We start from the raw sequence: 15,025 nt of genomic DNA, 5'->3' as shown, positions 1-15,025 counted from the left end.
GTAGCTTAATATTTAGTGTACACAATTAAATCTATGGCATATTTCCCAAAATGTCTAGCTAACTAAAATATAAAAAGGAAGGATTATGGTGTTACAAGGAGTTGATTTTTTTTCTTAATCAACCATTAATAGAAATCCAGATGTTGTTTGGCCTCTATGATCAACTGATGCCCCCCCACCTCACCCCCCTCTCTCTCTCTCTCCCCCTCTCTCCCTCTCTCTCTCGCTCGCTCTCAGCTTCGGTACCTTATTCTGCCTCTCTCCCATCCTCTGACCTGCTCTCAGTCTCCATCTTTCTTTATCTCTCTTCTCACCCTCTCTCTCTCTCTCAGCCATCGCCACCACAACTGCAACACTCTCCTTACTTCACAACACCCCCCCCCCCCCAAACAAACACCCCCCCCCCCCCCCCTCCACCACAGAGAAACTGGTCAGTGGAAGTGTTTCTCTTTCTATCCCTTGCATCCTTTCCCTGCAAGAAAAGTTAGGGGGACATTTGAGACAAAGGATGAAAAATGAAAATTGAGGGTCTGAGAACGCCAACACACATCTCACTCCCTCTTTGAGGCCGCACGGAGCCGCTGGCAAGGTCGCGAGAATGAAGTAGAGATACATATTGCACAGTGTGTATTTAAATTTCAAGAGAGCGTACAATTTTCAGCGGCATGAATTCAGGCTGAAAACATTTTTTCAGCTTTAAACCAGCACTGGGGCATAAATATCTGAAAACAATGCTGGAGGAACATCAGAGGAACATCACCACAAAACATACACGCCCATGCTGGGAGGGATTGTAAGTTACAGTTGTAACCAGGGATCGGTAGTTCTTTATGTAGGTCAGTCCATGTCAGCCAATAAGTCCAATTACCATCAGCCTCTGAAATAGAACATGCTATGACCTCTGCTCCTCTTTCATGGGGCTGAAACGGATGGAAATCCGCACTCTACCACAGCGTAAGGATTTTAAAGAAATTATATAAAAGATTTAGTGAGAATAGAGCGATATTAGTGAGTAAACAGCAGGATGAAAACATTTCCCTTGTTCGAAAAACAGATTCATCTTCTGTCTGTTGATATCTGACTCTTTAAAGAACATCAAAACGACCCAGTGTCCCACTCTTTTTGGCGTACTCCCTCGGTCCCTCCTCAAATACATACCCCGCAGAAAAGCAGCAAAACCCCCCCCCCCCAAAAAAAAAGCAACTTATCAGCAGTGAGAGTGCACTCAATGATTCATACACTCTTTTAAGAGAACTTGAAACCTTGGCTCTATTTCTGTCCCGGCCTCTCTCTGTATGTGCTGCACAGCGGAGCAGATGGATTTAGTGGGACTAAGTAGTTTGATATTTCTATTGGTTTTCTGTGCGTATTTTCACTCTCTCTTTCCCTCTCTCCCAGTGATCTTTCTCATCATATGGAGACCAAGGTCATGGCTGATTGAAATATAATAGAAGTGTAGACATCTGGCCTAATACTGTGGGAAGTTAAATCTATTTTAATGGCCCCTGCCGCAGTGGATTCTCTCTGATGCACTCTTGCGCTTCACTGACAGTAAATCACAATGTTCTCTTATTACCCTGACTGGAATGAGGGCATAGAGAAAGAACAATGAGGGATCCACATCATTTGTTTTCACCCCTCCCTTGCTTTTTCCTCTCCTCTCCACGCTCCTCCTCTCCTCCCCTCTCCACTCCGTTTGCGACTCATAAAGCAAGGGGCTTAAAGAGAGTGACATCATGAAAATAAAAATAAAGGGGATTATGGGCAGGCTATTGTGCCATATGTGATTACTGGGGCTTCCATGTTCCCCTGGGGGGGGATGAGTGACTATGAGACAACATATTTTATTTATTTATACGATTCTCTCTAATGAATAAGAATAGGAAATGTGTCTGAGACCACGGTAGTGCCCCTCTTGCCCAAAAAAAAAAAAAAAAAAAAAAAAACAGCCTTTGGTCCAAACATTAAAGAATTTTCTTTTACTCTGTTCCGGTAAAAAGATCAGAGATATTTTCTCACCCTTCATCTTTGATCTATAACTGTGAGAGGGTTTTTTTTCCCTTAAATTGAACTGACATAAATGTGCGGCACTTGGCCCTTTTTTTTCACACCTTTTCAAAACACTTCCTTCACTGCCGTGTTTTTAGAGTTCAGGTACAACCCAGCACAGGTCCACCCACATCTGCAATGGAGAGTCAGGTCCTTTTTACCCACCTAAATGAGATCCATTTTGATGTGACATTTGAGAGAATTACCAGTGCATGGGGGAGCATGGAAGAGGTTAGCTCACTCCTTTGCCATTGGTTGAAGCAAACCACAGCCCACCTTTAGTACCGGGCGCTCAGAATGACCCTGAGCTACTATCGTTGGTGGTGACCCCCCCTCCTTCCTCGCACACTTCACTTATCCCAGTTCTGTCTTGCTGTCAGTCAGCCCAGTGGGTTTGCTATTCCATTCTCCCTCCATTGTACTGGTCTGTCTGCCTCCCTTGATACATCACCCAAATGGAGGTCCTTGTCGTTTCAAAGCCAGGTCAGATAGCCGCTGTGGACCCTACAGACCGCGCCGTTGTAATGTTCACTTGTGCGGCACACCTCAGCAATGTCCAACACCCTCTGCTGATGAGTTTGATTTCTGCCCTTTCTCGTCTCTGCAAGGTTGATCTGTGAAGGTGAATTTTGAAATTCCCCCGTAAGATGTTTTAAAGATTTACTGTTGCCATCCGTCTATCTGGAATACACACGGTGGACGTGAGGACCTTTATGTATGCATGGCCAGCTGTTGTTTGTCGCCAAAATCATGCTGCTCTGTCATTTTTTTCACAAAGTAGCATATGGCTGGATGACTTTCCATAGGACACTTCATACTCATTCAAAGTTATACGGTTTTATGACGCAAAAAAGAGTTGTTTTTCCCTGATTAGTTATGTTTCAGTGTTTCGTATTACAGGAAACACTTTGAGTGTGTCAGTCACTGAAGCTGTAATAACGAAGTCCATCATAGACAGACAGCTCTTGTCTTTGGACAATTTGCCCCCCATCAGCCATGACAGCCTCTCTGGTGTACTGTGCAACATTTTCATTCTCCTCCCTTTGACGAACACATCATTGTTCCCAGATGAGCTGTCTTCCACTAAACACCTCATAGGCCACGAATGACTCCATCGGCGAGCTAATGACTTCATCTCATCTTCCCAGCCATTTGTGTCAAGAAAACTTTTAGCTGAGCTGATTCATTTGTTTCCACTTAAGATAACTTAATTACATGTGATAACTTGACAAGCTGGAGCTGTTTGGTTGCAAAGAGACAGAGGAGACTTTTCAGCCCACATACCCTCATGTCAAGGTGAAATTTCAGCTTTTAGCATTGCCAGGCTAACTATTGCTACAGTATATGCACCTTAATCTTTTGTGAATTTAACATGTCATGTGGATGTTTATGTATGCTGTATCCACAAAACAAGTAAAACACTGTTAAAAACCAGAAAATCAAATGGCTAGGTATATTTGCATTGTACCCGCCTTTAGATGCATAAAAAATCAAATAAAAACACATTTTAGAGATTAAGATTTTATATACAGAATTGAATTAAAGGTCCAGTGTGTAGGTGTTATAGGCATCTATTGGCAGAAATGGTATATAATATCTCACTATGTTGTCATTTGTTTGTAATCACCTGAAAATAACAATCATGTTTTCATAACTTTAGAATGAGTCATTTTTATCTACATATGCATGTCTCCAGGAATCAAGAAGAGGTTTTTAGATGAAATGTACAGTTTCCACTCATTAAATACAGTATCTGTTTAAAATAAACTTAGAATGTTGGTTAGAAAAAAAGTATGTTGCTTTTAGGTTTAGCTTCTTTAGCTTTAATAGAAAAAACAGACTGATTATTCAGAAGGTCTAAAGCCTGAGGTTGTTGCTTACAGAGATTACATTTTTACTCATTATTGGAAGCTTTGGCCACATGTAGACATTTTAATGTTATATAGAAGACAGGAAAGAAGACCATACAGGTTAAAGCAAAACAGATGCACAAGTTCATTACTCTAATAAAATACATTACATTTACAAAATAAATTAGATAATTTTAAAGATAAATAAATAAGTAACACTTGTGATCCAGCATTGGTGCCAGCTTTAAATACTTTATTTGGAACTTGATACATTTTTTTTTTTTTATCCAAAAATGGTTTGCATTTCATAATTCACATTCAAGAAAGAAAAAAACGTCTGTGCGGCATTAATTAATTAAACACTGAAGAAAGTTATGAAGGACAGAATGTCAGTAGTTTCACCTCAATGGTTTAACACTGCAAATGTAAATAAGGTTCAAAGCAAACCTTGTATAGTCAAACAGCTTCAGATTCTTCTTAAAGCCAGTTTTGAATGTTTGTGTTTTAAGTGATTCTAGTATAAAACATCAGAAGTGATATACATTTTGTCAGTCTGGATCTTCCATAGATAGAAACTCAACGCTGTTCCCATGGGGTGAATCATCTCCCTCCTCTTTTTCTTTTTTTTTTTTTTCAAAGAACCAGGGTCTGCTTTATGTATGATGATAGTCAGTGTGCCTCGGAGCAACATCTCACATCTATAAACTATGTTAAAGCAATATGGTGTTTTGATGTCGAACCACAACTGATGTACAAAAGAAGCTATCTCGTTGAAGTTACAGAAGGAAAATAAGGAAAGAATTGATTTGTGGTTTCTTCAAAGGTCCAAAGTAGGAATGTCCTTGTCCAGAAAAAATGACAGATTTGCTTAAATTTCACCTCTGAAAGGGAGAGGGGGGGTGAAGGTCAGAGAGAGAAGGCTGAATCAACATTTGGCGTTTCTTTTTGACCCCTCTCTCTTTTATCCACTCTGCTCCATGTCCTGAAAGACAGTATATTTATGAATTATTTATCTATGTTTGAAAATATTAAACTTGTGATGTCCTTGTCCCGTGTCTTATCTCCAAGGGCATCATAAGAAGCTGTTAAGAAAAAAAAAAAAAATCACCAAAGCGATGGAAAGCACGGTCGTAAAATAGACTCTGACAGCATTTAAATCTTTGTACATAGGTCGACGTGTTAAATTACTCATTCTTGCCAAACAAACCACTCTTTCATTTTCTCTATACAGAGATTAGAAAGGCTTGTGCCCAACAGTCAAGTTCCCTAACCTTTGATAGTGAAGCAGCGCCTATCCTGCATAAATGCATATGTCAATAAGCTGTGAGCAGTTTCACCAAAGACTGATGTAATAATTGGAGGCAGATATTGCTGTCTGACATTACTGTCTTTAAGATGCTGTCATTTTTTAATTTAGCATGAAGGTAGTCTTGTGAATTAGACAACCTTAGGTATCCATTAATACCAACCATGTCAGCAAAGCTTTTTGGTAAGGAGTCTAAATAAATAACACACCAAAGTCACGTTGAGTTTTGGTGAGGGAATAATGGCAACAAGGGGTCTCTTGAACCCTCACTTCAAGATATTTGAATGAAAATGGGTTCTATAGGCACCTACAAGTCTCCACTAAACTTAAGAGGGCCTGTTCCCAGTATATGATTTGTTCTTTACAATGGATGTGCTCCTTCAAATTAAAGCTGAACTATATCCTATTTAAAGAACAGTGAATTGCGTAACACATACAGCTACTTCAATCCTGTTTTAGCACATTGAAACAGTATTGTTGTGGCATTAGTCTGTGCACATCAAATAATTTCTAATTCTGTCAAATAAGAAACTAAAGTATATCGGTATGTGATTCCTGAATTCTCTCTATTGACATAGTTTTCAACAAGCCTATATTGTCATGAGATTTGGGGCAGGTGGAACTAAATACAGGAGGTTGCAGACAACTGGAACTCAGACAGATAACACTTTACTCCAGGTCAGCGCAGGGAAACAGCTTACAGAAAATCACACAACCTAAACAAGGGTCAAACAGAGACTGAACTGAAATCCAGGGCTTAAATACAAACTAGTCTGACGAGGGGATGAGGTGCAGGTGGAGAAAGGAGGTGGAGAAACTCAGGTGACGAGAATGAGGTGATGAGGCAGAAGAACAAACAGGGAGCTGATTGTCTGGGAGAAACTCAGGGAGAGACTAACGAGGCTGATGCAGGGCAGGTGTGAAGATGAGCAAATGATGGAAAGGCAGGACAGGAACACAGGAGGGAAAAAACACAGTAAAATGAAACCCAAAAACCAAAACAACACAATATTCCTATTAATAAACCAAACAATTGAAAACAAAGACAGCCTGACTAAGAGAGGCAACTAAAACAAGTCTTTTACAGACACTTGGTCCCATCTTCCCAAAAGTCTGAGGTAATTAAGACACATCAGACTGTGACATATATACTTAAACAGCATAAGTGAATTCCTGAAATTCAAGTTATGGCTTTTGGTTTTAGTGTCTCTCCCCAAGATTTTCAGTGGTCCCATCTGGCTACATCTATAGAAATTTGTCTGGAAGTGCCACTGTCTCTTACTATTGCAATGATTATCCTCTAACCTCAACCAAGTACCCTTTTTTTGTGATAAGCCAAACGTTCTCCATGGTGCTAGAAGGTGTAAAAAAGTCACATGATTTATAGTGGTGTGTCAAATAACTAAAAAAACTGCCCATGACCACATTTCTCATTTAGACTAGAGGATAAAAATGTAATAATTAAATTACATTTCAATTAATTTATCAATGTACTTGTATAATAACACAAACAAAGAGTCCAAGGTGACATCTTCTAAAATCTCGTTTTGCTTAAAAACACAAAGATATTCAGTTTCGTTTGTCACAGAAGACTGGGAAAAGCAGCAAATACTCACATGGAGAAGCTGGAATAGCTAATTTATGGCATTTTTGTATCAGATGCAAAAAACAGTGAGATTTGTTTTTATTTGTTTACTGAATTAAACCTAGCACATATGCTTGTTAACAATAATAGCAAATGACAGCAAGAATAAATGTCAGTCGATGAAGACACATTTGCAAAACCTTTATCGTGGGAAAAGGAATTGTCAGTGATAATATTTCTGAGCAAGCACCAAGAGTGAGTGTTATGGGAAGAGAAAACAGCACATCACCCCCTGATAGTAAACATACTGCCTTTTATTATTATTATTTTCTCCCTAATGATAGTGCATATTATGAGACTTTTATCCTATCTTCAAGTACCAGTTCTGCTGGTGGGGACATTGTAGCTGTTCCTCGACGCTTCTTGCCATTTGTTTGCTAAAAGTATTTGTTTGCAAGATGAATTGCTGCACTGGCAGGCGAGATGACAGCCTACACGAAGATGATATTGAATTGATTTCTGAAATGTTGCAGAACGGACTAGTTGATGTGTACCACGAGACATGAATAATAAAAATTCTATTAAAAAGCTCTTGAATGGCTGACACTGGAATATTATTTGTGATGATTAATTTTCTTCAGTCATTATAAAGGGGAGTTGGCATCAGATTGCCTCTGACAAAATTGCTTTTCATTCCCTGGTGAATACCCTCAGTATGCTTTTTGAGAGCACAAAACCATATTTCTCAGCGCAATATTATGTCAAGATAGGCCCTGGAAAAGACAAGCACAGGCTCCGCTCATGTATCACCTTATTAGTGCCATAAAATCTGTGCTCTTTTACCTGCTGGGGGTCATTTGCACACATTGGATATATCTTATAATGAGGAATGTGAGGTTTGTTTAGTCCACTTTTTCTGTTTCTAAAAAAAAACAAAAAACGATTGGCATTATAATTACAGGATTATAAAAGTGAGTGTCAATGGTATTTTTCCACATAATGAATTAGATTAACTGTATTTTAAAGGCGTGCAGGCTGACAGTTTGTTGCTTTAAAGCTGTCAAGATTTCTGAAGCAAATTATTCTCTACAGCAGCTGTTGTTGTCTAACTCTAATTAATTTGCTGTGTATGTTTGTGTTGAATATATTCTTTACACTTTTGTAAGCGCAACAATTTGCATTTCTAATTATTTTATTTTCAGCAAAACAGCCTGAATTGACTGCCGCGCTTCAGTGTCTGCTGCAAACACAAATGTGAACAACAAAAATCAACAGGTGCATTTAAAAGCCAATTATGAAGCTTTTTAATTACTCTGGAAGATACTTTGTTAGCTGTTTCTCTCCTGCGTTGTTACTGAACTTCAGTTTGCCCTTAGAGTGTTGGATAGCAGCGCAGTTGTCTGATGGGCATGTTTTTTCTCAGAGATTTATGTGTTGAATTCTATTTATGCTGAAACTAAACATGGCACCGTTTTGAGACGCAGGTACAATGTTCTTATATTATCATGTTGTGTTCATGATTGTTTCCCTCCCACGTTCCAAAGATATGCAAATTACTGTTGGTGCGTTATAGACTCTAATTTTCCCGTACATATGAAAGTCTGTCTGTGACCTGCCCTGGCGTTTTTCTTAATCGGAACAAATTATCATTTTGCAACCCTGAAACTTAAAGAGATACTTTTCAGCCAGCTGTGCATTGTAACAATGAGGGTAATTTGTGTAAATGAAGTGGAGTAGACACTTTCTCTGTCTTACCAGCGCCCAGTTCTTCCTGCTCATGTATGACGTTTTGAATCATCTGGCAGATTTTTGCTGGCTCTAAGGCTGTTGCTCGAACTATAGATTGTACTGCTGCATTTTCAGCCTGTTCTCACTCCAAACATGTCAGACGCCTGCCGACGCTTGGTCAGTGGCCCTTAGATGCCGACACACAGAGGCACCATTAGTGACAGTGTGATTTGCACCAGGCCACAGCTCTTTCAGACACTGTGGGCAACTCTGGTAGTACTAAGAGTGAGAAAGTCTGCACAGGGCAGGTGGATGGAGAGGTGGATGGGTCAAACAAACTACAGACCTTAAGTTGGGAGCCCGCTGTTCCTGTCCTGTGTGAAACCAAAAATCAATCTAGTTATTATGATAACAACGTAGCGTGCTAGTATGTGTAGCATGCTACACTAGTGACTATTGTAACATAATGTATGTTACGTGATGTTAGTAATAACTGTTTTTATTTTTAGCCAAAACATTATGTTTTTCCATAAAACTAACCACGTTTTTGATGCCTAAACCTAAGAAAGAAAACCTAAAGATGAAGTGTTTTATCAAAGTGTATTCCCCGAACATATAAAATAATGCAGGATGGTACCTAGCAGACTAAATTTCGACATGTAGGGCCACTGACCAAGCATTGGTATTTAGTAGTTGGAAGGAGAACGTGTTGGCATTTTCATATGCCCGCCACCAGGGACACAAAGAGTATAGAAGAGGATCAAAAGAGAAACCCGCCCCTCTTTCTGTCTGTTTTTCAAACTCAGACTAAACAGTTAAACTAGGCAGCGCTAATCAAATATAAACCAAGATTCTGTTACCGTGTTGCTTATTTCTTATCTAAAATGTCTTCAGGAACATATTTAGTTCCCTGTTTGGTTGTGATATGAAAATGTGTTAACAGGAAGTGGGAACCATACTCTTTTCTGTATTGTAAAAATACAGGGACAGAGATCAAATGGTAAAACAGCCCTGCAGCCCTGATCGAATAATAAAGATTCTGTTACTGTGTCTAATTATCGTCTTAAATGTTTTCAGAAACATATTGTAGTGCAGTGTTTAACTCTAATTTGACATAGTTTGTGTCAGTGGCCATATTCTTTCCTGTGGAAAACAAACAACCAGTAGGAACGTTTTCTAGTCTGGTTTGGTGCAGTGCAATTTGGTAGTTGCTCTTTAGCAAAAGTTGATACCACATAAAAGCATTTGCATCTCTCTAATGCATAGACAGCCCAGTTTTATGAAAAGACCATCTTTCCAGCAGTGAAATACTTCTAAATACTTCAAAATGACTAAAATAACTAAATGAGTAAAAGCCGCTGAGACTGCAGTTTCATCCTCCTCTAAAACTCTTTTCTCTGCCTTCCTCAGAGCTACTCCAGTCAGGGCAGAGGCAGCAGTGGCGGAGGGGGAGGCGGAGGGGGAGGAGCAGGGGATGAAGACTACGAGATCCCCCCCATCACACCCCCGAACCATGCCGACCCCTCTCTGCTGCACCTTATGGAGCACGAGTCAGGTTATCCCTTCCACTCCCTGCCTCACAACGGCCTGCTCAACACCTACTCCTACCCCGAGCTGCCCGCCCTCATGATGTCCAACATGTTGGGTCAGGACACCCACCTCCTCTCCGGGCCTATGCACTCTGTGAGTACACTTTTTTTTTGTCTGTCCCCTTTTAGCTGTGGCCCTCTGTGATCGTGCAAGTCAAGCGCTGTGGTAGGCTATTAGTCTCCATGGTCAGAGGGCTGGAAGTCAGCCAGCAAGTCCGCATGGAGAACATTTTTTCTGAAGGTTTCACACGTTTGTGTCATGGAGAGTTCAGCCTTTCAGAAATGTTTCCGAAAAGTATTGATCTTGTGATACTCTGCTGAAGCTAAAAACAGGTAGGGACAGCAATGAAACTGTGATTTTTCTTGTGTGCCGCTCTCAATAGTTCCTGATTATTTTTTCATAATGGCAAAGCGTTCTTCTATTAGAGCGATAATTAGCCCGGTTAGAGGCCAAGGAAGCTGAGCAGTCTGAGTGAGGCCAGAGTCTATACATGCAACATTTATAGATACAGAGAGCTGCTGCCTCCTTAACACCCAGACCTTTGCGGCACAGCTCCTTTAATATCCATTCAGCTGCACAACTCAAAGATTTCATTGCCTCAAAGTGAGCCAAGAAAGGGAGCAAGAAACTCAGCGCTGCACATTTTCATTCGTTATGATCGGCAAAGCGAAAAAGGAACTGGAAGGGATGTAGGGGGGAGGTTTTGAACAGAAAATCTTGATGAGTGGGGGGGGGGTTCCCCTTGAGCAATTTTTTTTTTCCCAAAAAGGTTCCCCCCCCCCCCCCCCACACACACAGTAAAAGGACTTTCTCTTGTGTTAAACATGCTTCAGACTGAACATGTAAACACCCCTGGCGAACACATTCAAATGCTTTAATCATAGGATCGAACCAGATGAATTATAGATGGCCTGTGTGGTGAATTATTCAACGTTATATACTTTCATCTGACATAAATATTACTTTTTTCTCTTCTGCCCTCCATCATGAATATTTATGCTTTAATGTGAGCATCCGTGGCATTTATCCTCCGTTAATCAGGTCTTATGTGATTTTCAGAATCAAACTGCGTAAGTTGCAAGCTGCATTTTTTTTCCCGTGGGTGGTAGCTAAGGCCTCCATTAAAGCCAGTCTTCAGGATTAGGTCACAATCCATTGGCTACTGTGCTGAATATGCTCGATGCAGGAGAAAGATGTTGTTGACTGGAACATTTTCAGTCGATCTGCTTTTTAGTGTCGATGGCTGAAACCTATACAATCATGTGGATGAGTTGATTCTCGGAGATGACGACATATAAAGTGTGTCTCTGGATGTGTGCAGGATTTATATATAATGTGATGTCCATGCACAAGTATATATAGCAAAGCAGCCCTTTTTGGTCAACTGCATTTTAGTAGGAAACAGAGAGGGAGTGCCTGCCTCTTAAACAGCTTTTGTTTCACCTTTGCAATTATTTATTTTCAAATAGCCCTTCAGGGTAATGTTCCATTTTCTTATTTCACACCCCCTTTTCTCATAAATGAACCGTCATTGCAATAAATCACCGCACAAACAGAGACTTGCACACACTGTGAAAGGTCCAGAGATTTATGTAACACATTCATGTTTCCCACTTCCACATTTTAGTACTACTCTAGCAGAGCCTGGCTAATAATAGCCGCTATTAATATTTCTTGTTGCCTAGCAACCCCAGCAAGTAATAGCTTACTCTGGAAAAATAGATGACCGATAAGGAAGAAGGAGGAGGGGGTGGGGGGATGGGGGGGTCTAAGGTCATGTGTGGAAGTGGGGGATTCAATTCATTTATTATCTCCTGGGACAAGAGGAGCTTATTTCTGAGGCTGCGGAATAGGAAAGTAGGTTGTATATTGAGAAATATTTTAAAGCAATTGAAGATGACGTTATTTTCATTTTGGTTCCATTAGGGATGTTTCATTTGATGTTTCCCCAACAAAGTCAATTAACCTTAATTTCATACTGATAAAGGTATAATAAGGAAGATTGAATTTATGCCTGCTGAAAGCTTAAAGAATAATAAAGGTGGAGGGAAATAGGCTCTCAGAGTAAGCGGGGTCGGAAATGAAGAGACAAGACTTTACCTTTGTTGTATTAACAAAAGCCTTTCGGTAAAGCCACGAAATTGGAGGAGATAGCTGGAAAACCACAGCGCTAATCGTTCAGCAGTCTTCTCTCACCGTTGCTGAAGAAGCAAATAAAAAGTCAACAGCGTTACCTTAAGGATACACTCCTCTTCAATAAAAGCTATCCTTCAGAGCACATATAAACCTCCTACAAGTACAAGCTCAGCTGGAGCAACAGATACGCTTCATCTCAAGGGATGTTGTTGCTGGTTTTTGTACAACATTTAGCCTGAGGCTAAAGCTCTGTAAACTTCTCCCTGCTTTGGGATTCTCTTTTTCAGCGCACATCGATCCTACAGCAAACACAGTTAAATCATTACAGCAGTGAGAGCAGCGGATTGACCATCATCTTCATGCTGCATACTGTACGCACACAATTTTGCATCAGCTTGTGCTGGTAGCTTTTAAAGTGTGTAATTTCTGCTTATTTAGAGTTGACTATATAATAATCTTATGATTTCTGGCATGCAGAACAGCATATGTCTCAGCAAGAGCCCTGTTTTTTCCAGCAAAATTTATTCTGTCTGACAACCTCCTCTTTTCCATCTAATTATGACTCCACAGGCAGCAGAAATATTAGCTGGTGAATCAAAAAGATGAGTAGCAGATGGAAAAAACAGGTGTCAAATACATGCATTGAGTATTAGGCAAATTTCAGTGCTTGAACATTTGATGTATTCTGAGGTTTTTTTCTATTTTTATTTTCAGAACCAGCACTTTGTTCAGGTGTAGAGTTTGATCCTTTCTGTTGCAGTCGCGGGTTGTTCATAAGAGTCTTAACTGCCAGTTTTGAACTGTTTCTGAGACTTGAAATTGCTCCATTTACAAGGACTCCAACAAGCAGAAGGATCAACATCTCTGTTATAAAAGACAGAGCTGTCAATCAGAAATGCTCTCACATTCTCTTAACTCCTCCCTACATCACTGACCTACACTGTCAGCTCAAGGAACAAACAGCCAAGTCTTGGATGACTGGATACCGCGAAATGTAACATGCTTTCGTGTGAATGCGCAATGCAGAGGGAGAATCCCTGTCTCACCCTGAGCTGTCAGCATTTCTGCCATCCCGGCGCTCGGGGAGGAGGTGGCACCCAGGGGTCTCTTGTTCAACAAGCCCCCTGATCGTTCAGGTCTGTCTGAGGCTGCAGCCGGGGGGAGATGCAAGCAAGATCTAGCGCTTTGGAAAAAAATAATAGAGGAGGACGGACACTCACCAGCAGACAGTAATTAGGGGCCATGGAGGAGTTTGCAGAACGGCCCCAACATGGAGCCTTGGGGGGCACCAGTGCGTTTAAATATTGAAACAGAGTGCTAGCCCCTGTCTCATTAGTGGTGTAATGAGGCTGGTTAGGGAGGAGGGAAGCCCCTGCTATCAAAAAAGCGGCTGCCAGTTTTACAAGTTTATGCCACACATTCAGTCAGATGATGGGTAGTTTGTTTAGTTTTGTTAAACATGTGGTGCTGGATTAATAATTTTGGCAGGATGTGCAATGTGTGGAAGGCAGTGGGTTTATAACATTGAGACACTAGGCGTTTTAGAACCAAACAGTCCTGGGGACTCCCTGAGTAGAACTTCTAACTGGGGAGATCCACAAACCAATGAAATTTTTTTCTGTTTCTATTCGCACCTCCAATGAAACACTGAAGTAACAAACAGAATATAAGCCGGCTGGTAGTTAGTAAAACACCTTCACTTTTGCTTTGACAAGACTAAATTTTGTTATATTTCCATGTATGCTCAGTAAAGCCTGGACCTCACAGTCAGTACATTTGTCCATTTTTTTTTTTTTTTTTTTTTTTTTTAGATGTTGTGTTTTTTTGTTTTCTACATGACTAACAGGTTTTTAAAACTGGCCATCGCCAGTGCTGCATCTGCTGTGTGTGACCGATACACGTACGTCACCCATGGTGTTGGGGGAATACCAACTATAAAGTAGGAGCCAAAAAAGTGCCTCAAAAGCTCTGTGAACTACGATCATTCCTGGTTCTGTAGGTGCGGACACAGCAAAAAGGGGGCGTTGTTAGAACTATGAAAACGTTCATCCAGTCCCAGTGACAAGCTGTTGTTGATATCATGGATAATTTGCAAGTTAAAGATCCAGGTTTAGTTATTTATTTAGGCTGCCTGACCATTGATCACATAATTGGTTGTTGATGTTTTTATTATTTTTTTGTCCACTTGAGGACAATTTTATTGAGTTGTTATCGGAGCACCTATAGCATTCATTTAGAGTCATGTTAGAGTCATGTTAGTGGCCACCTGAAATATGTGTAATAGTCACCCTCCTTTTAGCTCTGGTTCATCTGAGGTCTTTGGCTGGTAGATGTTTGACTTCCACGGGTATTGTTATTTGCCGTTTCGTGCTGAGCATGAACGATACATTCAGACAGCCAGAGCTGTTTTTCTAAAAACTGCTACTACTAGAAACAGGGTTCACTCTAGGTTTAGACTATCAAATAATGCATTATTGGGATGCAGTGGTGTGGTGCTATTTTCCAGTATTAGTACCAGAGCGAGCCTAAGATGCTCTTATGTGTGCACGAGCACGGTTACGTTGTGGCCCATTTTGAAAGTTTTGTGACTGCTGCTCCTACAGTAGCAAGTTAACATACATGAGTCAGTTATAACAATCAAATGAAAGGATGTTTTGCTGCCTTTCATTTCTACTAGTTGACAGTTAACAGCTATAGACTGAGGAAAAAATTATTCATATACTGCTCTAAGGCTAGCGCAGTAAGCTACCAGCAATTTTAAGGTTTCTTGTATGTTAATCA

The 15,025-nt window shown here is 40.5% G+C and overlaps 1 protein-coding gene across 3 annotated transcripts in view; it reads left to right on the top strand.

The window, feature by feature from the left end:
- Positions 1-15,025, top strand: part of LOC121947313 (thymocyte selection-associated high mobility group box protein TOX-like) — a 95,587-nt gene that overhangs the window by 54,736 nt on the left and 25,826 nt on the right. For all 3 annotated transcript variants that reach the window (XM_042492301.1, XM_042492299.1, XM_042492302.1), the window contains one exon: positions 9,929-10,201. In XM_042492301.1, coding sequence (XP_042348235.1) covers positions 9,929-10,201 — 273 coding nt within the window. The remainder of the gene's footprint in view (positions 1-9,928; positions 10,202-15,025) is intronic.

Source organism: Plectropomus leopardus, chromosome 8 (genome assembly GCF_008729295.1).
Source record: "Plectropomus leopardus isolate mb chromosome 8, YSFRI_Pleo_2.0, whole genome shotgun sequence".
Taxonomy (NCBI): Eukaryota; Metazoa; Chordata; class Actinopteri; order Perciformes; family Serranidae; genus Plectropomus; species Plectropomus leopardus.
This window is presented reverse-complemented; position numbering and strand designations above follow the sequence as displayed.